Source organism: Paroedura picta, chromosome 4 (assembly GCF_049243985.1).
Source record: "Paroedura picta isolate Pp20150507F chromosome 4, Ppicta_v3.0, whole genome shotgun sequence".
Classification (NCBI taxonomy): Eukaryota; Metazoa; Chordata; class Lepidosauria; order Squamata; family Gekkonidae; genus Paroedura; species Paroedura picta.
This window is the reverse complement of record NC_135372.1, coordinates 2599987-2620658: the sequence shown is the minus strand read 5'-3', so window position 1 is coordinate 2620658 and position 20672 is coordinate 2599987. Positions and strand designations below refer to the sequence as shown.

The following is a 20672-nucleotide window of genomic DNA, read 5'->3' as shown; positions in this document are numbered from 1 at the left end:
TTGACGATCTGAAGGAGTCCCAAGTGGCTGACAATCAACTTTCTTCTTCTTCTCCCCCCAACAGACCCCCTGTGAGGTAGGTGGGGCTGAGAGAGCTCTGATAGAACTGTTCTTTGAAAACAGCTCTGTCAGGACTGGTACTGGCCCAAGGTCACCTAGCTGGCTGCCTGTGGAAAAGGAGTGAGGAATTGAACCCGGTTCTCAGGAGAAGTTGCTAGTCTTAACCACTACACCACACCACATCTATCCAGTCTAAAGCCGGCAATAAGATCTGCACAAATCCCACAATCACAAAATTTCAATCTAGAGAACAAGTGGTTGCAATCGTGGATGAAATGAGGTTCCCCCCAATCTCCATGACCCCATAAATACCAAGAAGAGGCCCACAGGCTTGAGCATATGGGGCAAAATAGGATTGTGCTGTGTTCATCTGTTATGGGAATGTGAGCATCATATTTTCCGGGGAGATGTGACGGAGCCCTTTGTCCTCTCCCCGACCTGTGATTTTGGTGAACTTAAAATGTATATATGAGTATTTAGGGAGGATCTCCCAGTCCGTCTGCATACCGTTTGGATCCACCCGGTTATGCATTTTTTATTTTTCTATATGTTTCCTGTGTGTGACTCTTCCCTGTCACACGAGAAACGAGGAATGAGTGGGTCTGATCCTGCTGCAGGCCCAACATGTGGCTGTGCAGGAGCCACAGCAGCAGCAGCAGCAGCAGCAGCAGGTCGGGATGGCCCTCCTCTCCCCCTCCGTCTCCACTTATCCCCATCAGCTGATGCTGGCCGCTGTGTCCTGCACTCCCTCTCCCAGGCAGAGCCCCAGAGGAGTTTTCTGGCTGAGGGTGGGCTGGCGGGCGCTCCTGGACAGTTCCCCATGGCTGACTCGCTCCTCAACCACTCCTGGCCGTCGTTCTCCCGGCGATGGATGAAGAGATGGTCCTTCAAGCGAGGTGAGCCCCCCTCCCCCCACCCAGCCCAGGCAGGGAGGGCAGCCCCCCCCCCCCCCCCCGGGAGGAGGACAGGGGCAGCCCAGAGCAGCTTGTCAGGAGGGAGACCCAGCAGCCAGCAAGGGGGGGGGTCAATATGGGCTTCCTCCCTCCCTCCCTCCTGTGCTGGGAAGCCCAGCCTGTGCCCTGCAGGGCAGGCCCCGGCCGGGGAGGGCTCCTTGCTTTGGCCGGGACTGGCTGTGGCCTGGGGGGACGGGTGGCCCTCGTAGGGATGGGCTGCAAAGTGTTCAGGGTGGCTTCACCATAGGCTGCCTCCTGCCCTGGAGGAACCACAAGACTCGAGGGGGGAAGTAGGGGGCACTCTGCCCTCCTCCCACCTGGGTGACTTTTTTGCCCACTTTGCCCATGAGGAGAGCCCTCAGTGAGCCCATGCTGCATAGGTGCCCTCGGCTTGGCCCCCGGCCCCTGGCTCATGTCGCTCGGAGGGGGAGACCAGGCCCTGAAGTGCCCTTCTGGCCGTCACCCTAGGCATTCAGTCCCCACAGAGACCCCAGCTAGTCCGTGCTGTTCACACAGCTGGTTCGGCTGACCCTTGCCATCGCTCTGACTGTGGATCAGGACCCCCTCAGAAGGGCTTGGGAGGGGGGGGGCTTCTCCTCAAAAGGAGAAGGTTTTTTTACGGGTTTTTAATGTGTTTTATTGATTGCAAACCCCACCCCTCCTAATAGCCCAAATCTCTTCAATTCACCTGGCAAAAAGGTGAAGAGAAGAAGAATGGGCTTTTCTCTACCTGAAGGAGTCTCCAAGTGACTTCCCTTCTTCTCCCCACAGCAGACACCCTGTGAGGAAGGCAAGCAGGGAGAAGGGGCTGGGAGAGCTCTGGGAGAACTGGGACTGGCCCCAGGTCCCCCAGCAGGCTTCAGGTGGTGCAGCAAGCAGTTCCCCAGCCCTCCCACCAGCCCAAGCCTCTTAAATCCACCTGGGGAGGACAAGGGAGGGAAGGGGGACGGGTTCCCAGTTCTCCTGCCAGGGCCCGTCATTCATGTCTCCTTGGAGCGTCACGAGGCCTGCAAGAAGCCCCCCCCCCCCCCCGCCGCCCTTGGCTTCCCCAGACGAGGAGGCCATCCTCTGGCAGCCTTCGCCTTTTATGGTCCCTGCGGCAGAGCCTGCCCAGCAATGGAAAGCCAGCCTCAGCCTCCTGGCCCAGAGCCGGCAAGCTCCCTGGGGACCCTTCTGGGGGCCACTGCCTGCCCCTTGCACTGCCTGCAAGGGGCAGGGGGCGGCAGGGGTCTCCTGGCTGAATCACTCCCCCCTCGGGGGCTCTCTAGCTGGGCCCCCTCCTCAGTCAAGCCTTTGGGTCAGGATTGGCCTCCTGTGGCTCAGGGCCCAGAATGGGCCTCGGCAGGAGCAGGTGAGGGGGCTCTGGGCCCACCGTGGACGCCGCCGGCATCCCTCCCCATCCCTTGGTGGCCAGTCCCAAGAGGAGCCTCCGAAACCTGCAGTCGGCACAATGTCCCTCTCCAGACATGCCCAAGGCCCTGCCAAGGCTTCTGCAGCCAGACAGGACTGACCCCCTGCCTGCCTGCCTGCCTGCCTGTCCCGAGTGAAGGAGGGGGCTTTGGGGGGCATCACAATCCCCCTTGGTTGTCTTTCAGCATCTTCAAACCACGGAATTCAATGGAAGCCATTTTCTGTGACCCTTTTTAGGGTGCGGGGACAAAGCGGAGACATCAGCAAAACATCCGGGGAGGGGGGGAGTGTGAAAAAACCCCTCAGACTCCCAAATGTGCTTTGCTACGCTCCTGGGGAGGAAGCCTGGGGGAAGCTAAGCAGCCGGGCTAGGCTGTATGGATGCTGCCTTCCGCTTGGGGGGAACCTTTTCTCAGTGGATGCAGACTTAGCACAGGGCGGAAAGCTACCGCAGGGCAGGTTTCCACAGAGTTTTCCTGCTTGGTCTCCTGGCAGGAGCTACCTCGTCCAGCTCAGGCCGCCAGTATAGCTGAACCCTCAGATTTAATTGCTTTAAAAGTCTCTTTCCACTTTCATTGCAAAGGTATGCTTTTCCTCTTACATCTCTGCAATGAAAGAACGGGATGCTGTTTCCCAAATGAGGTTTTCCGCTTCCCATTTCTACACAACAAACCTCTGTTAAAGGGACGGAACAGTCTTTCTCCAGGTTGTGTCTGTGGGACAAGGAGAACCCGAAACTTTCCCATTCATATGGCGGCAATGCAGGCCGGTTGAGAAAAGCCAAGGAGACCCCAGGAGGTGCATGGGGAAGCAGCGTTGCAAATTCTGCAGCCGAAGTCAGCGACCCAGCCCCAAGGGAGACGGAGGGGCCGATTCTTCAGGTCTGCAAACCAGACTTCAGGGGAGTCAGCTGCTAGGGATGGCAGCCTCCAGGTGGGAGTTGCTGATCCCAGAATTAAAGCTCATCTCTGGACGACATTTTCCCAGGAGGAAATGGCTGCTATAGATGGCAGACTCTATGGCATTGTATCCAGCCAAGGTCCCGATCCTCCCAGGCCCCAGTTCTCCAGGGGTTTCCCAGCCAGGATCTGGCAACCTACTCCACAACCCCCTGCCACTGGCCTGGGGTGATCTGGCAACCAACCGGCTGCTCATGCCCAGCAGAGCTGGCTTCTGAGCCCCCCAGGAGAGGCACGGAGTGGCCGAGAGGCACCAAGCCCTTCTGAGCCCCCCAGGAGAGGCACGGAGTGGCCGAGAGGCACCAAGCCCTTCTGAGCCCCCCAGGAGAGGCACGGAGTGGCCGAGAGGCACCAAGCCCTTCTGAGCCCCCCAGGAGAGGCACGGAGTGGCCGAGAGGCACCAAGCCCTTCTGAGCCCCCCAGGAGGGGCACGGAGTGGCCGAGAGGCACCAAGCCCTTCTGAGCCCCCCAGGAGGGGCACGGAGTGGCCGAGAGGCACCAAGCCCTTCTGAGCCCCCCAGGAGAGGCACGGAGTGGCCGAGAGGCACCAAGCCCTTCTGAGCCCCCCAGGAGAGGCACGGAGTGGCCGAGAGGCACCAAGCCCTTCTGAGCCCCCCAGGAGGGGCACGGAGTGGCCGAGAGGCACCAAGCCCTTCTGAGCCCCCCAGGAGGGGCACGGAGTGGCCGAGAGGCACCAAGCCCTTCTGAGCCCCCCAGGAGGGGCACGGAGTGGCCGAGAGGCACCAAGCCCTTCTGAGCCCCCCAGGAGGGGCACGGAGTGGCCGAGAGGCACCAAGCCCTTCTGAGCCCCCCAGGAGGGGCACGGAGTGGCCGAGAGGCACCAAGCCCTTCTGAGCCCCCCAGGAGGGGCACGGAGTGGCCGAGAGGCACCAAGCCCTTCTGAGCCCCCCAGGAGGGGCACGGAGTGGCCGAGAGGCACCAAGCCCTTCTGAGCCCCCCAGGAGGGGCACGGAGTGGCCGAGAGGCACCAAGCCCTTCTGAGCCCCCCAGGAGAGGCACGGAGTGGCCGAGAGGCACCAAGCCCTTCTGAGCCCCCCAGGAGAGGCACGGAGTGGCCGAGAGCCACCAAGCCCTTCTGAGCCCCCCAGGAGAGGCACGGAGTGGCCGAGAGCCACCAAGCCCTTCTGAGCCCCCCAGGAGAGGCACGGAGTGGCCGAGAGGCACCAAGCCCTTCTGAGCCCCCCAGGAGAGGCACGGAGTGGCCGAGAGGCACCAAGCCCTTCTGAGCCCCCCAGGAGAGGCACGGAGTGGCCGAGAGGCACCAAGCCCTTCTGAGCCCCCCAGGAGAGGCACGGAGTGGCCGAGAGGCACCAAGCCCTTCTGAGCCCCCCAGGAGAGGCACGGAGTGGCCGAGAGGCACCAAGCCCTTCTGAGCCCCCCAGGAGAGGCACGGAGTGGCCGAGAGGCACCAAGCCCTTCTGAGCCCCCCAGGAGAGGCACGGAGTGGCCGAGAGGGCACCAAGCCAGTCACGGTGTCCGCTCTGGGCCTCCAGGAGGGCACCCTAAAACCAGGTGTATGTTTCGTTTGACAGGGTGTCAGTTGTGGGGAGAGGAAAGGGAAGGCGATTGTGAGCCACTTTGAGACTCCTTCAGGTAGAGAAAAGTGGCATCTAAGAACCAACTCTTCTTCTTCTTCTTCATTTACTTTTATCTTTATATAGGTAACTTGTTCTTTTTTTTTTTTTTTACAGTTTTAGCCATGTGCTAATGGGTTTTATGTTGTTAGCTGCCCCAAGCCAGCTAGCAGGGATGGTAATTCTACAAATCAAACAAATGCAGCTCCCCCCCCCCCGTGCTGTTTTCTGCCCCTGCTCTGGGGGGAGGGGGAATTCTGTCCACAGAGTTCTTCCAATTTAGTGCCCACTGTATTCATGAATGCAACGGGCTTGGCCCCTGGTATAGATATATATAGTTAGCATACGTAGTGAGATTAGAAACCAATGTCCCTTTGCAAGACCTGAGTGATGGAAATCACCTTGCAAGAAGAGGAAATCACCTCTTCTTCTTCTTCTTCTTCTTCTTCTTCTTCTTCTTCTTCTTCTTCTTCTTCTTCTTCTTCTTCTACTCCTGCTCACGCTATGCCAATAGCCGTTGGGGATAATGGGATGCATCATTTGCAGGCTACAGGTATAGCATGTGGTTCATTCAGGGCTGAATCGGCATGGAGGTTTTATTCCAATCCCAGGTCAATTCAGTCCCCACTGAATGCAAATTCCATTTTGATTTTGTCCAATTTAAATTTTCCCTCTGCAACAAGCATGATTGATCCAGAGTGACCATACCTTTATCCTGGAATATCCTAGTCCTAGATGGATATAACCCTTAATGCAAAGTAATGTTGGCAAACAAACTTCTGCCTGGTGGTTTAAGTTGGCGGGTCAAGGTGAGGCACAGGGCGTGGAGTTATTGGGGGCCCTTGGGGCCCACCTTGTGTGGCCTACTGGTGTGTGTCTCCTTCTTCTGGCCCACATCTGCTTGGATCTTCTTCTGGAGGAACTCTTGTTCTCTCTTGCCCCGGAGGGATGGACCAAAACCAATGGGATGAAATTAATTCAAAAGAAATTCCATCTAAACCTCCGGAAGAAGTTCCTGACAGTTAGAGCGGTTCCTCAGTGGAACAGGCTTCCTCAGGAGGTGGTGGGTTCTCCATCTTTGGAGATTTCTAAACAGAGGCTGGAGAGCCATCTGATGGAGAGGCTGATTCTGTGAAGGCTCAAGGGGGTGGCAGGTGACAGTGGAGGAGCGAGAGGGTTGGGAGTGTCCTGCATAGTGCCGGGAATTGGACTAGATGACCCAGGAGGTCCCTTCCAACTCTGTGATTCTAGGATTCTCCCCCACAGGGTCAGAGTGCAAGCCGGCTGCACAAAGGTTGACCAGCAGCATCGTTGCCGTTCCTGTTGCCTCCAGCTGTGGGAGCCCAGATGTGCAGTCCCCATCCTTGATTGCTGAGGATGAAGTGTTCTTCGGCAGCATGGCGGAGGAAAGGGTAAGTGAGCAATGGAGAAGCGGCCTGGTGGGCTGTCAGTCAACAGGTCAATTGGGGCCCTTTCGGACTGCAAGAAGGGGAGGAGGTCCATCTGGCCGGGAGTCGACCCACTGGGCAGAAGGCTCAGCAGTGTGGGAGCAGCGGCAGGCTGCTAGGTTCAGGTTTACCACCTCAAGTGAGGTGCACATATTGGATTATGCACATATTGGATAAGGCACTTTCAATGCACTTTAGAAGGAGATTATCCTGTTCTGCACAGGAAAATCCAGCTGCAGAAGCACATTGAAAGGGCATTATCCAACGTGTGCATAATAGGGCCAGGAGTCCCCTTACACTTCCAGACTCTGAGTCTTTCTGTAATTCTGTGGGCACAGCCCCCCCCCCACCCAAGGGCTACTGCAGGAGACAACACCAGTCACAAAATGGTGGCCGTGTAGCTTTCCTGCAGTCACACAGTAAAGGTCCCGATGCCAATCATATTTCCAGTGGCCAATCAGAAGCTTTGGGGGTGAAAGACTCACCTGGCCCCACCCTACCCGAAATCCCTAGGAAAGGTATCTGCGGGCCCCATGGTGCCTGGGAGGCTTGGAGGGGAGGGGGTTGTGAACGCAGGCGTGACTCAGCACCTGGCAGGTGTTTATATTTTGCACGGAGGGGCTTTGCGTGAGGAGACAGATTGTGCGCTCTCTGGAGATGCTGTTGGTGCCCCATGGAGCCCCACAGAGTAATCAGAGGGGCTGCTTCCGATTCTGGTCAGCCTTGGTAGGCCTCAACCCACCCACACACACACACACACACACACACACACACACACACACACTCGGCCCCAGCTGTGTTTGCACCTGGCTTGTTTGAGCACCTCAAATCTGGCTGGAAAAGTGACCCAAATCAGAAGTGCGCTTGGTTTTAGGGGGTTTCTCCCCACCTGTCTGTATGTAAGATCCATCTTGACAGTGTGTACTGTGTACCGGATCAGATCCTTAGCTCACATCGCACAACACTAGATTCAAACACTAGATTCGCCGTGTTGGTCTGAAGTAGCACAACAAAATCAGAATCCAGGAGCACCTTTAAGACCAACCAAGATTTATTCAGGGCGTGAGCTTTCGAGTGCTACTGGACTCTGATTTTGTTGTGGCACAACACTGTCTACTTGGACCTGCCCTTCAGCCTGTCTGGAAGAGCCTTTTCACTACAGCCTTTCCATGTGTCTGCAAGGCATGCCCCTACCCCTGCCCCTGAGAGAGTCTCCCTGGCCCCAAAGGCAGAGGATCCAGCGTGGTGTTTTCCTGAAAGGAGGTCAGCAGGCCTCTCCAACCCTCTCATTCCAGACAGTGGGCTCTGATGCACCTGTGGTTGATGACATGCCCATAAAGACCAGTCTTGGACAGACACAGGATGGCCCCATGAGGAGGACACACATCTATTGGCCAATAAATCAAACGTCATTGTCTTTCAAGGTGCCCCATGACTTAAATATTGCTCGGCTGCTTCAGACCGATGGGGCGGCCCACCGGACTCTGGCCTCAGGTCCGTAAGCCACGCCTTCTTTTGCAGGAGGACGCCTCCTCTCCGGAAGCAGAACCTGGTCCGGCCAACCCCCACAGCAGCACCGAGGATCTCCTGTCCCTCGACTCTGCCCTCCAGGGCTCGGAGTACTACAAGGACCTCGGCCTTTCTGGGCCCACGCAGGCTGGTGGTGTGGCTGCAGGGGCAGCGCTGCCTCCAGAGAGGACCCTGCCTGGGGATCCAGGCATTAAGGGCTGGGTGGGGATGCTGCCTGATGTCCTTAGCCCCCCTTGGGACCCGGAGAAGACTTGCCACTATCTGGATGTGGATTGTGCTTGCTCCTGCAGCTCTGGGCACCGGACGGGCTTCCCCCCAGAGTCACAGGAGGGGGAAGGATCTGTCCCGGCGCTGCTTGGATCGCCATTGTCCTCCCAAAGGCACAGCTGGGAAAGTCCTGTCTCTCCCATAGAGGCCCAGAGGAGGTGAGTCTGGAGCCACAACTGGAGGAAACGGGGTCTGCTGGGGCTCAGTGGATCAGGACAGAGTGCTGCTTATGACATCCGGTCTCAGATTCTCTTGCCAGAAAAGGGTGCCAGAACCGGAGCCGGGGTTGGCCTGCCCTCTCAAGCTGCCCTAGCTGTTGCCCCATGACCAGACTGCGTCCCACCTGTTGCCAACTTCCAGGCGGGGCCTGGAGCTCTTCTGGAATTACTACCAATCTCTGGGTGAAATTGTCCCCCTGATGAAATTAGGTATGCCCCCAAGTCACTCAGAATTTCCCAACCCACAGCTGGCCACCAGCCTTGATGGTTAGTTGCTGGTGTCCCTGGAGGTTTCAGCCACGCATGGCCTGCTCAGTTGCAAGCCCTCCTGACCAGGCTCTCAGCCGTGGGAGCAACTGAGGTTGTGCACAGTTGGCCTGGGTTTGCGTGCAAAAGCCGTCTCTGGGTGCCGCAGTCCCCGGGGGCCAGTTCAGCCCTGCCGCAGCCTTCTTTCCTGACAAGGCAATTGGCATTTGGCAACTCCTGGGAGCCGTGCAATTGAGGGCTTCAGAGACGGCCCCCAAGGGGTGGGAGAGGGCAGTGTTGACAGGGCTTATAAGTCCTCTGGGTGTTTTGTGGAGCCCTGGCAGGCGCGTGGGACGGGGAGCCGTTCCTTAAACAGCCGCCAGCCGTTGCGTGGCTCCAGACAAAAGATATTGATTTTGCTGCTGGGCCAGGAGAGGGACTATTTTTAACTCTGCCCTCCTTATAAGGTGCCCGGGGGGACTCTCTGTGCCTGGGACCCTGGCAAGTTTCCCCCTCTCTTCTCCCCTGGAGGATCTGCAGTTACTGTCTGCAGCGATGAGCTGGGCCTTTTCCCGGCACGGCTGAGTCACGCCGGATTTTCTTGAGAGTCGATCCATAGGTTTTGGGATCAGCTCTTCCTGTTGCATCTTTACAGTCATGGAGTCAGCTCACATTCTTCCACATGTGGCTGAAATAATGAGGATTTTCAAAGGAGGGTGCTGTTGCCACTGGTGGAGTCAAAGGAGATTAGGGGCCTTTCCGCACAAGGACCAATGTTACCAATTGGTCCGGCAAAGCGGAAACGCTATTTTTAAAAGTGCAATCTCGGCGTTACGCATACCTGCTTTTTTAGTGGAATCCACTAGCGTTTCATTCGTTTCCCACAGGTTTCCAGTCTCACAAAAATCGCTAGACAGGAAGCGATTTTTTCTGTGCTTTGTCCTGCCCCTGGCCGTCAATCAAATGTACAGCCAATGGGCGGTTGTTATCTTGGTCCGGAAAAGCCCCTTTCCTTTTAAGGTTTAAAAAAAACACACACACACGTTGCAATGAATATGCCTTGATTCTTCCTAACGTAGAGACCCATCTAGCTGGCAGCTGGCGTGTGAGCTGGCGATTCATCGTTACCACGCTCCCACCGAGTGAAAACAAAAATCCCCCCCCCTGCACGGGCCTGATTTTCGGCCGAAAATAAAGGGAACTTGCAAACGGGGCTGTGTTGTGCTTGGGGACTTCGGGGAGCTTTAAAGCACTTCTGTGGAGGGACTGTAGCCGGAGAAGCCTCGCTGGGTGAATGAAGCCTCGCTGGTTCGTTGCTTTCCGCTCGCTCCAAGGGAAAAAAAATGGCAATCGCTTCGCCAGAAGTTCAGAGGAGAGAGCCAGGGGGAGGGACTTTGTTGCAACTGCTACATTGAGAACACACAGATCTTTTTCGCTAGTTGCAGATTGTTCGCAAGAGTGTAGCGCTTTTCGGAGGGTGAATCCACTTTTCCCGATTTCCCTTGAAGCGCTACAACAAATCGCTTTTTGCGGGATTGTTTCAGGAGTGTGGCAGATTGTGTGCGACGTTTTGCAGAACTGCAAATTAGTAGTGTTTACAATTTGCAAGCCTTCTGCTACATTAAAGTCGTGCGGAATGGCCCTAAGTCTGTCTTCTCAAGGAGATTTAACAGGGAAAGATATATCTCCACCAAGGAAGAGCTAGAGCAGGGTTTTGCAACAGGGGATTTGGGATATCCTGGGGGGGATTGATGGCCCTGGAAGGGTTTTGCCGATTGGGTGAATTAATTTTTAATCGATTTTTATTGTTTTTCAATCATGATCAGATTGTATATGGTTATATTGATCCGGGGGGTTCTCAATGGCCCTGGAAGGATTTCATTGATGGGGGGGGAGTTTTCTTTATTTTTTTAAAGTACCAGGTGAAATATGATTATATCAACCCAGGAGTTTCTCATTGGGGGGAGCTGATTAATTTCTCCACAATGGAAGGAGAACAGAATTTCCCAACAGGGAGGGATTCATGAAACCTCGGGGTTTCTCGATGGCCCTGGAAGAGTTTCTCCAATTGGGTGGGAGTTAATTAATTTGTCATATATTATTTATTTATTTGTTAAATCAGTTGATATGACCATATATGGTTATATTGAGCTGTTCCCACCCAAAATGGGGTGACAAAGCATGATGTCACATCCTGTGGGAGTGTCAGGGTGATGTCGCTACTGGTGACATGTGACTTCTGGGGGCGTGGCAGGAAAGTGTGGCCTGCTGACATCACATCTGGGGTTTTTCAAAACCTGATGAATGTTTTGGCCGAATTAGATGCTTACTTTTAAAATGGAAGTTCAGAGAATCGGCTTAAGCTATCACTACAACCCTATAGTGGTGTATCGTTATTTTAGGGCCTTAAAAAAAAAAAAAAAGCACCTGAAATCACTCCTCTTGAGGCCAGGGGGGAGAGGGAGTGGTTTAATGCCAAAAACAGTCCAATCGTGGAACAGTGGGCTGCGGGTGGGTGGAACAAAGACATCTTATGCACTAGAAAAGACATGAGCCAAAACCAACTTCCAGGAAAACTGTTGTGTTTGTAGCTCTGCTGAGGACAGAGCTTGAGGTCCGAGGCAGGTCAAAGCAGGCAATGTGATTGGCTGATGCACAGCTAGATCCCGTCTGCAGGATCCAGTCAGCTTAAACCAAAACTGACCAATTGCAGGACTGGTGGGCAGATCCATTGTTTGCTACTGTTGTCTAAGTTGGGGGTTTTCAGGAGTTTCTCAGTTCAGTTTTACCTCTTGTAAATTCATACTGAGATCACAATAAAGATCTGATTGAACACTCAGAGGTCACAGCTTCCTTTAACCCATGAATTTCACAAAAAACATTTGGGATAAAAGCATTGAAAAGACCTAGAAAAAAGTAGGGGTAAAACATACAAACACCCAGAAAAAAAATCAAAGGCACAAAAATGCATGCAGAAATTTGGGAGAGACAGCTTGGTGTAATGGTTAGGAGGGTGGACTTCTAATCTGGAGAGCTAGGTTCGATTCTGCACTCCCCCACATGCAGCCAGCTGGGTGACCTTGGGCTCGCCACGCATAGGTCTTTTTCTCTCTGTTTGATTTAATTATTAGACTGTCCTTCTTATACTCGTGTATGATATACACAAAGCAGACAAAAGAATCACCTGCAGCCACACGCAATTGGCTGGATCAAGCATGATTCATTTAACCCTATTGGATCCCATCGGCAAGGATCCTTGCAGTGCATTGGCTGGTTTGCCTCTGCCTGGATCCTGCCTCAGACCTCAAGCTCAGTCCTCAGCAGATCGTCATCTACAACAGTGTGCGTGCCATAATGTGACCGATGCTGATGCTACTGAGGACAGCTCCCTCCCTTGAAATTCCTGATTATGTAATGCATGTGCGGAAGAAACTAAACTGACTCCACAGCTGTGGAAATGCAGAGGGAGGGCAGACGTGTGGAAGAACCCTGCCCAAACTGATTCCAGTTCTTGTGGATGGACTGCCAAGAAAAGCAGGAGTAACTAGTGCCTATTCAAAAGCCCCAAATTGAGTTCCAAAATCCATAGTTTTAAGAATGTGGAGGGAAATTAGATGCGGGGAATGGAGACCACTCCCTTCCAGGAGGTATTCTGCACGGAGCCAAATAAAACAGTTTAAAAAACAACCAGTTTAGACCAGTTTATTATATTACAATTGTTGGTCTGCATTGAATATAGTCTGTTGAAAAACTACGTTGCAATGCTCTCTGCATGAAACAATTCATAGCCCTGCCCCCTGTAGTTCTGCCAACTCCACTTTGTTCTCTAATGCATAACTAAAGAGCTTCTCTGCATGACTAATAGAGTGTCTCAGGCAGGCAGGAGAGAAATGAATCGGTGAAAAGCCTCTTTCAGAAACAACGCTTAAAAGACGCTTAAAGCACCGAAGAGGCAGTTCACCATGCAGAGCAAAATCAGCTTTGCGGAGTAAATTCACTCTTCTGTGCAGAGATCAGAAAAACAACGATGCATTTGGTGAGTTTTCATCAGCATATCCATCATGCAGAAGAGGCCCAGCTCTGGGAATTCCGCACAGATGCTAATTCTCCTGTGCCCACAGTCTTCAATATTCCTAGGCACAATCTACACCAGGGGTAGTCAAACTGCGGTCCTGCCCCTATTTGGCTTCTGTTGTATGAAACCTGGCAGGAGCTCATGGGAAATGTAGTCCATGGACATCTGCAGCGCCGCAGCTTGACTACCCCTGATCTACACACTGTTACAATCAGCCAAGAGCACCAGAAAGGGTGCTGGGCTGCTGCCGGATCCTGTACGTGGTGCTAAAAGCACATAGCTGTCAGGGCTTTCCTGAAGGCCTTGTTGTGGGTGGGGTTTGATTGGCTGCTGCTCTGGTCCATCCCCAGATTAAGCTCGGATACCTCGGAGGCAGAGATGGAGGACGACATGAGGAGCCCTCTGCTAGGAGCCCCGCAGTTGCCCTGGGCAGGGCCGGCCTCTTGGATCCAAGAAGACCTGGACCCCTTGTGCTTGGGTCTGGGCTTCCAACTGGAACCCAGTTACACGGTGAGTTTGGGCTGAGCCGATCCCTGCAGGCTGCTTCAGGAAGGGGGGCTTTCTCCACTCAGCAAGGGAGCCTCCTTGCTTCAAACCATGGTGGGCCCATCGGTCCCAACAGAGGAGGGGGCTCATAGCTTGGGTGGGATGCTCCCCAACAGGATGACTCCACCACCACCACCAAAGAATGCTCCGAGATGTCAGAGGACCTAATGGGGTGGTTGGGGGCAGGGGCTCTGGTCAATTGTTTCACGAGAAAGAAAGGTGGTGATGTGGGGCTTCCATCTGGGGATATTGCATGCCAGCTTGAACCACTGGCCTGAAAGACGTGGCCCAAATGTGGGAGCCCCGTCACTCCCACAGGAACAAGAGAGGCTCCAGCTTTCCTCCAAGCGGTGTGTGGAAGGCCCCAGAGAAGAGCACGTTGACAGCCAGCTCCCCCTCTTCTTTCCCCTTTCCTTCTAGGATTTTCGCAATGGTGGGAACCAGCTGACATCCACATCTGGCCCATCTCTCTGTGGCAGCGCCCCTTCTCCGCTAATCTCCCAAAGCCCAGAGGCCTCACTCCTAGTCACTCTAGGTTGGTAAATGTCCTGATTGCAGACATGTGAAAGGCAGACAGAGGCAGCCAAAGCATCATTCCTAAGTCCAGATACTAGCTCACACACACTCACAGCTCCCAGTCTGAAAGGAAACCAAAAAGCAGAGCTCTGGACCACAGGCTAGAGTCAGAAACAAGGGAATCCATCAGGAACACAGGCTGCAAGGGCAAGAATGACCAGACCTGTGGCTTCCACCCAGCCACCCCCTTGTTTGCTCCATCAGGCTAAGCACCTTCCTACCAGCCACCTTAGCCCTGTTCCTGCAGACACTCATCCTTATTGCTGATGTGCTGCCAATCTGGCACTGCACTTTCTGTCTTTCAGCTCCCTCCTGTTCTTTCTAAACTGTTCCCGCAGTTCTGGTGACAGGGGAGGTGAACTGGCTGGCAGAAGGCTGGCTGGGCTATTACACACCTAATAAATATAGTGAAATATGCAGTGAATATAGTGAAAATATAGTGAAACTTATGCAGATGCCATATTTTTGGCCTTTGCACGACAGTGCCAACATCTAGCGTCCAAGCAGCAACCGGTAGCTACATCCTCCATTTTAAAGCACTAGGTGGGGAATCGCATAAAGTGGATTCCCTCTGCTAGAAAGCGCCAGCTAGAGGAGAGCAACCAGCAAACCACATGCTAAGGAAATGTGTCAAGTCAAAGTAGCGCTATCTCCGCCTCCAGTCCCCACCCTCGCACCCGCCTCCTTCTCCCTTCTCCTGGGGACGTTTTTTTTTTTTTTTAAAGCAAACTGCCTGGAGCAACAAATAGGTATTCAATCAAGCAGCCAAAGCAAAAAAAAAAAAATCCTCCCCCCAGTTAAAACACAAAGCATGCCTCTCTAAAGTCTCCCCCCAAAAGAAATCGAGAACAAGATTAATTTTTAAAAGATTCAAGGCTTGTGATTCCATAAAGGGTGGCATTATAAAAAGCACTATGCAGCTATGATTAGATGCATAGATGTTTCAATGGAGAAGTTTTACTTTAAAAAAATTAGCTGCCATCATGGGCCCTTTAAAACTGCGAAAGGTGATCGGCTGGTCTTGGCAGGCAGAGGAGAGTCGCGTGTAAAGCGCATTGCTCTCTTCCACCATTTCAAGCAGCGCTTGTGGAGTGTAAGAAGTGTGAGAAGGCGGCAGAGGAAAGCGAGAGAGCCAGAAGGTGAGGAATGGCTGGAGGCGCATTATTTTTTAGCGTTACGCCATTTTGCTGGGTCTTGCTTAGAAGGGAAATCACCAAGGGAGTCCAGGGTAGCTCCACGACCTCCCTTGGAGTGTCTCTTGCTTTGAAGACCCCACGGGGGTCGCTATAGGTCAGCTGCAACTTTCTACCACCTCAGAAAAGCAAATTCTACCTGGCAGGTTTTCACAGCACTGAGATGAAGGTGCTCTTCGAAAATTCTCTCTCCAGTGTACTTCGGAAAGGGCCTGGCAGTCATACAGGCCAGTTCAGCAATGCTACATTTCTGGATATCTTGAAACCATTGGGGGATCCCTCCTGTATAAAGAACTGGAACTTTGGGAAATAATTTAAACACAGGCAACGTGGATCAAACCCAAACGTACATTATGCACATGAAATACATCAGTTATGACCTGGGCGCATAATTTCATACTGTCTGGTAGAGATATGGCGTTTAGAACTGCCTTTTGGTAATTATTCGATACAACAAACTGCAGAGAATGACAAATGAACGCCCCCCCCTCCCCGAACACCTGTGGTCTGCTCCTTGGGAAGCAGAATGGTCATTTGTACTCTGCCTGGTGTCAGAAATAGATAAATACCAACAAATATGTCCTGGCTATCAAAGGTGGCTGCAGGAAGGGGACTGTAAGTGAAAACCTTTTGCGATGAAGAAGGGGAGCTTAATTATATGGGCTCTGCCCCTATTTGGCTTCTGTTGTATGAAAACAGAAGCTAACTTTCAGAGAGAGAGAGAGAGAGAGAGAGAGAGAGAGAGAGAGAGAGAGAGAGAGAGAGAGTACCCAGAAAATAAAGGGGCTGCCATCCAGCTGGCAAGTGGGCAGAGGGGGCCCTCCAAGCAAGAGTCCCTGGCACTGATATGTTCTCTCTAATGTGTTCCCTCTAATCCCCTCCCCATTGGGCAGAGTAGTTCACATCCTGAGCAGAGTATCACAGCTGTAATCTTAAAACGGGCCATGGAAAGTGCAGGACCCTGTGCAGCACCAGTTGGCTGCTGACTAGAGCTTCTCACGCCAGTGAGCGGATGCTCACACACACAACTTATCAGGGACCCTGCCTGGCACTCTCCCCAAAGTGTTGTTCTTCTGGGTTTCAGGAATCGTGCAGCCACCTGCCCTGGAGAAAGCCAAGGAGGAGACGCACCTGGTCCTGGAGCAAGCGTAGGTACTGGGGCAGCATGGGGGAAGGGGGCGGGTGACAGCTGGGCTTGCAAGGGAGCTCCCATCTCCTGGCCCATCTCCCTTTGCAGAAGAGGAGATGGAGCAGAACATCCAAGGAGGCCCTGTGGAGTTAGATCAGGGGCGGCTATGTGTTGGCAGTGGGCCAACCGTGTGAGAATATTCTTTCTGCTTTTTTTTGGGGGGGGTGTCTATAAAAGCCATTGTTTTTACTGGGCACTGCATGGGCAATTTTTTTGAAAGTATATAAGAGAAGCTATGATGGGTCTGGCCAGTGCCAACACTCTGTGCCACACAGTGTCCAAAACCCAGGTGCCATCAGGAGATCCACCAATGAAGCCAGAACTCCAGAAGCCCCCCCCCCACTGTGGCCCCCCAAGCACCAAGAAGACAGAGCATCCCTGCCCCAGTTATAAGAACATAAGAGAAGCCTTGCTGGATCAGGCCAAGGGCCCATCAAATGCAACACTGCCACACAATGTCCAAAATCCAGGGGGCATCAGGAGGTTCACCTGTGGGGCCAGAAGCCCCCTCCCCCCAAAGAACGCCTAGAATATAGAACATCACTGCCCCATTCACAATGGCCCATCCAGTCCAGCACATGGGGTCACGCAGTGTCCAGAACCCAGGGGCCATCAGGAGGGTACTTTTGATTCTCATTGAATCAGAGCCAGGGCCTTTTCGCACGGGGATCTTTGTTGCAAATTGTTTGCGGAATGAAAAATCGCCATTTAAAATAGTGGAATTCGTCGTTATGCATACCTGCCTTTGTAGTGGAATCAGTTGCGTTTTTTAGCGTTTCCCACAGGCTTCCGGTCTCGGCAGAAATCGCTAGAAAGGAAGCGCTATTGCCAAGCTCGTCCCGCCCCTGGCCGTCAAGCAGCCAATGGGCAGCCGTTAGCATGCTCCCAAACAGCCCCTTTCCCTTTAAGAAAGGTTTAAAAAAAAAAAACCGACCCATAGCAACGAATCTAGGTAGATTCGTTGCTACGGAGAGACCCATCCAGCTGCCTAATGTGAGCTGTCGTTTGATTGTATGATCGTTTGCACGCTGCCTCGAGTGATAAAAAAAAATCCCCCCCCCCCCTCTAACGGGCCCGATTTTCGGCTGAATTAATGTGTAAAAAATAAAGGGACTTTATTTCAGCAAACGGGCTTTTCAGTGGTTTGTGCTTAGTGACTAAAGGTGAAGGACTGAAGCCAGGGAAGCCTCTAAACAGAAAGAGGCTCGCCGGTGCGTTTATCCCCGCTCGCTCGGAGAAAAAAAAATGGCGATCGCTTCGCCGGAAGTTTGGAGGAGAGAGCCAGGGGGAGGGACTTTGAAGAACCAGCAACAATGGTAACGCACAGGTCTTTAGCGCTACTGTTGCAGATTGGTTGCAGGAGTGTATCGCTATCCGGAGGGTGAATCCACTTTTCTGGATTCCCCTGAAAGCGTTACAACGAAGCGCTTTTTGCGGGTCGGTTTCAGGATTGTTGCAGATTGTCTACGACGTCGTGCGTTAAGGCAAATTAGTAGCGTTTTCAATTAGCAACCATTGTGCTATTTTGAAGCCGTGCGAAATGGCCCCCAGTATCCCTTTAATTCACACCCTGTTTGTATCCTGATCTTGTACTCTGCCCATATTTTCTTTCTTGGATTTTCTTGTGCTCCAAATTGCAGATTTTAACTCTCCATACTAATGACTGCTGAAATTTTTTTCTTCCTTTTCTTCTGACATTAATGGGGAAGGCATGGCCTTGAGGGGAGGGAGGAGATCTGATGGAGGAGCTACATCTGTTTGCAGAAGGCTGACCAGCGGGGGCACATCTCTCAGACAAACTGGAGAAAATCCATTCTTGTATATCCCAGGAAGAAAGTGGGCTGATTCTGTGGTTGAGCCTGAACGTGGGGGAAATGGTGCAGATCTTTTTAAAAAGCCAAAATGCACCTGAGTGCAATGACCATGAGATGCAGATTATTAATTTTTTAATCGAGCCGGATGAATTTCAGAAGTCCAGTGCATAATTGCCCCTGGTTCCAAAGAATCTCTGCCTCTCATTCCTTCTCCCTACAGGTTGTTGGTTCAACAGGTGTTGGCAGAACTCAAGCAGCACCCCCGGTGAGTGTTGGGGGTGGGATCCCTCCATCCTACCCCCTGCCTGGCTTTCTTTCTGAATCCGGGGCATGGTTGCAGGAACGTAGAGGTTCTTGCAAGGAGGACTTGGAGGGGAGATGAGGGCGGGTCCTGACCCTGGAAGGGGAGCACACAGATGGACTCTTGACTCATACAGAATCAGAACACGGATCCATCATTTGCCTGCAGATGGGCAGTGGCTCTTAATGGTCAGGCAGAGGCCTTTCATGTGCCCTGCTGCCTGGCACTTTTAAGGAGATGCTACCAGGAACTGAACTTGGGACCTTCTGCATGTTAAGCAGAAGCTCTTCCAGTGAGCCATGTCCTCTCCCCAATTAAATGGCACAAATGACCCAAACTAGGCCAGGCTGCAACCACATGGAGGAACAGTCGAAAACTACAGAACAAAGGTTGAGTCCAGTGGCAGCTAAGAGACCAACCAAGTTTAATTCTGGGTATAAGTTTTTGGGCGCATGCACACTTTTTCAGTTCTGTTGCTTCAGTTCAGACCGACATGGCAATCCACTTGAAGTTGTAAGTAGGCTGCAGACTATTCCTGCCCCCAAAGAAGTGGCGATGGAAAAGAAGGTATCTGAGGGACCACCTGTGACCCTGTGCCCCCTGTAGGGTGTTGCACTCCTCAGGTACCAACTTGCTGGTCCTGGCCCCTACCTGGTGGAATGTGCTCCTGGAGGAGCTGTGGGCCCTCGGAGAGCCTGTAAAACGGAGCTCTTCCTCCAGGTTTACAGTTGAGGCCAGTGCCGAGGAAGGTCTGAAGGACCCCCCCCCCAGGAAAATATGATGCCACGCAGGCTCTGTTATCCTTGCCACCCTGGCTGAGTGCCTCCCCATGACAGGGAGGGCTTAGCTTTTTCTGCCATCTGTATCATATTGTATTGCACTGTTGATTTTTTAAGGATATGGGTTTTAATGGGATTTTACTTGGGGATTTTATTGTATTGGAATATTATGTAATCCGCCATGAGCCAGCGTGCAGAGAGTGGTGAGTTAATAACAATAACAACAACAGCAATAACAATAATAGATTCAAATGGGTCGCCGTGTTGGTCTGAAGTAGCACAACAAAATCAGGGTCCAGTAGCACCTTTAAGACCAACAAAGATTTATTCAGGGCGTGAGCTTTTGTGTGCAGGCACTCTGATGTTATTGTAATAACAATAATGTTGAAAATCTGGGTTTTGATTGGCCCTGGTAGGGGGACACACACTGACCCTGGATTACAATAGATTCAAGGGGTTTATTAAACACAAGACACAACCCAGCAATTTTTTTTAAGAAAACCCTAAAGCTAGAAACCATTCAAGCAATGCCCAGCTCATGCAGGAGACAGAAATTGCCTAAACGGGGACAGTGGAATAATGAGCCAATGTCCAGCCCGTTTCAGACAAAGTAACTGGAAACCACAGAGAAATGAAGTCATGAAGCCAATAAAAGAAACGTCTAAACAAACTATAAGAAAGCAACATAACAGAGGCAGTCAAAGGCGGTCGTAAAGACAGAGAGCACTGAGGGACCCATGGCGAGCTCTCCACGTCTCCTCCCACATCCTCCCACAGAACATGGCGGGGGGGGGGGACTCCCCAGGTGACTTGCGCTAGGTCCAAGGAAGAAATTGCTTAAATAAATACCTTTTCTTCCTCCAGAGTTCCTTCTGAGGTGGGAGTTCCCAAAGAGGAACTTCGCAGCACATACAGGAGAAAGGGGGAAAGAAAACCCTCCCCGAAGGGAGAATGGAAGCAGGGGGCAAGATGGCCAGACTAGGAGCCGGGCAGGGAAGAGGCAAAGCCCAGCCGCTGGAGAGGAGAAGGGGCCGCAGGGGGAGGCCTTGGCGGAAGAGTGTGGGGACGGTTCTCAAACAGGCTTTTGTGTAACCCTGAGGTTTCGCAACAGACCTGTAAGGCTTTCACAGATCGGGTGGGAGTTAATTATTTATATGTTGTTTTTTTTTAATTTAAAACCCGGCTGATCTGACCATATCTTTCTGCAATGTGGCTGCCAGAGAAGCAGGCTGCTTTGGAGGGTGGACTCTATCACTTTATCTGAGGCCGAGGTCCTCTCCTCACAAACCCTTCTGTCCCCTGGCTCGGCCTCCCCAATGTTCAGGAAAGGCCCTGCCCAGGGCTGGCTGGGAAATGGCCCACTGGCCTCGGAGGTGCCCAGCCCGGCTGCTCCCGCAGGCTGTGGGAAACGGCAGCAAACCAGCCCTCCGGGCTTCATTGGTTGCCCAGCCAGGCACGGGAAGCGTCACTTGATTTCTGCCCTAGAGTGAAGCAGAGCTCCCAAGCCCAGGGG

General features: G+C 52.9%; 1 protein-coding gene across 4 annotated transcripts in view; it reads left to right on the top strand.

Moving 5' to 3' along the window:
* Positions 1–826: 826 nt before the first annotated feature.
* Positions 827–20672, top strand: part of ARHGEF18 (Rho/Rac guanine nucleotide exchange factor 18) — a 69766-nt gene continuing 49920 nt past the window's right edge. Inside the window, exons 1-7 of one of the 4 annotated variants that reach the window (XM_077331523.1) lie at positions 827–956; positions 6244–6389; positions 7947–8380; positions 13112–13271; positions 13728–13842; positions 16161–16224; positions 18300–18344. In XM_077331523.1, the coding sequence (XP_077187638.1) occupies positions 881–956; positions 6244–6389; positions 7947–8380; positions 13112–13271; positions 13728–13842; positions 16161–16224; positions 18300–18344 (1040 nt within the window). In that variant the 5' untranslated portion in view covers positions 827–880. Of the gene's footprint in view, positions 957–2175; positions 2365–6243; positions 6390–7946; positions 8381–13111; positions 13272–13727; positions 13843–16160; positions 16225–18299; positions 18345–20672 lie in introns of those variants that run through there. The other 3 variants (XM_077331526.1, XM_077331524.1, XM_077331527.1) reach the window with 3 other exon arrangements.